Genomic DNA, 745 nt, shown 5'->3' on the forward strand with positions numbered 1-745 from the left:
CCGCCTTCCCCCCAGGGCGGCACGCCGGCCCCGGGGAGCGCGAGATGGCGCCCTCACCCTCCGGGGTGCGACGGCGGGCTGCGGGGCGCGCGGGATAAGATGGCGACCTCGCCCTCGGGGGTGATGGCCGCCCGGGGCCGCGAAGCCCTTCCCTCCGCTGCGGTGGGCTTCTCCGGGGCCCCCCGGCTGGCGGGCACCGCGGGTGCCGTCCCGCCGGGCTGCGGGGCGGTGGCGGGGCGGGCCGCTGCCACCTGCGCCCCCGCGGCGGCGGCGGCGGCGGAGGAGGAGGAGGAGCGGCCCGGAGGAGGGCTCGGCTCGGCTCGGCTCCAGCGCCCCAGCCCAGCCAACCCGCGGCCGCCGGGGCCGGGCCATAAAAGCGGCGGGAGCAGCCGGGGCCGCCGCTACAGCTGGCCGCAGCGGTGCCCGCCGTGCCTCGGGGTCGGCAGCCCGGCTGGCCCCCTCCCCTGCCTTCCCCCCCGCCAGCCGCCCCCAGGGATTGCGCGCGGGGATCGGGGCCGCCCCCCCGCCGGGCTCCCCCAAGATGCTGTTTTGGCACACGCAGCCGGAGCATTACAACCAGCACTCGACCGGCAGCTACCTGCGGTGAGTCCTGCACCAGCCCGCCCCGAAAGCGCAGCCCGCGGCCGCCGCGCGTCTCCCCGCGGCGCCGAGAGCCGCCCGGGCGGTGCGGGCGGCGGGAAACCCCGCGGGGGCGGCTCGATGGGCCCGTTCCCTCCCCCCCCCC

The 745-nt window shown here is 80.8% G+C and overlaps 1 protein-coding gene across 1 annotated transcript in view; it reads left to right on the forward strand.

Annotated features, from left to right (window-relative positions):
• The first annotated feature begins 533 nt into the window (after window positions 1-533).
• The window catches only part of TFCP2L1 (transcription factor CP2 like 1), a 33,783-nt gene continuing 33,571 nt past the window's right edge, over window positions 534-745 (forward strand). The window contains exon 1 of the mRNA XM_026082199.1: window positions 534-603. Within this exon, the coding sequence (XP_025937984.1) occupies window positions 542-603 (62 nt within the window). The 5' untranslated portion in view covers window positions 534-541. The remainder of the gene's footprint in view (window positions 604-745) is intronic.

This window comes from Apteryx rowi, unplaced genomic scaffold (genome assembly GCF_003343035.1).
Source record: "Apteryx rowi isolate R43461 unplaced genomic scaffold, aptRow1 scaffold_57, whole genome shotgun sequence".
Lineage (NCBI taxonomy): Eukaryota > Metazoa > Chordata > Aves > Apterygiformes > Apterygidae > Apteryx > Apteryx rowi.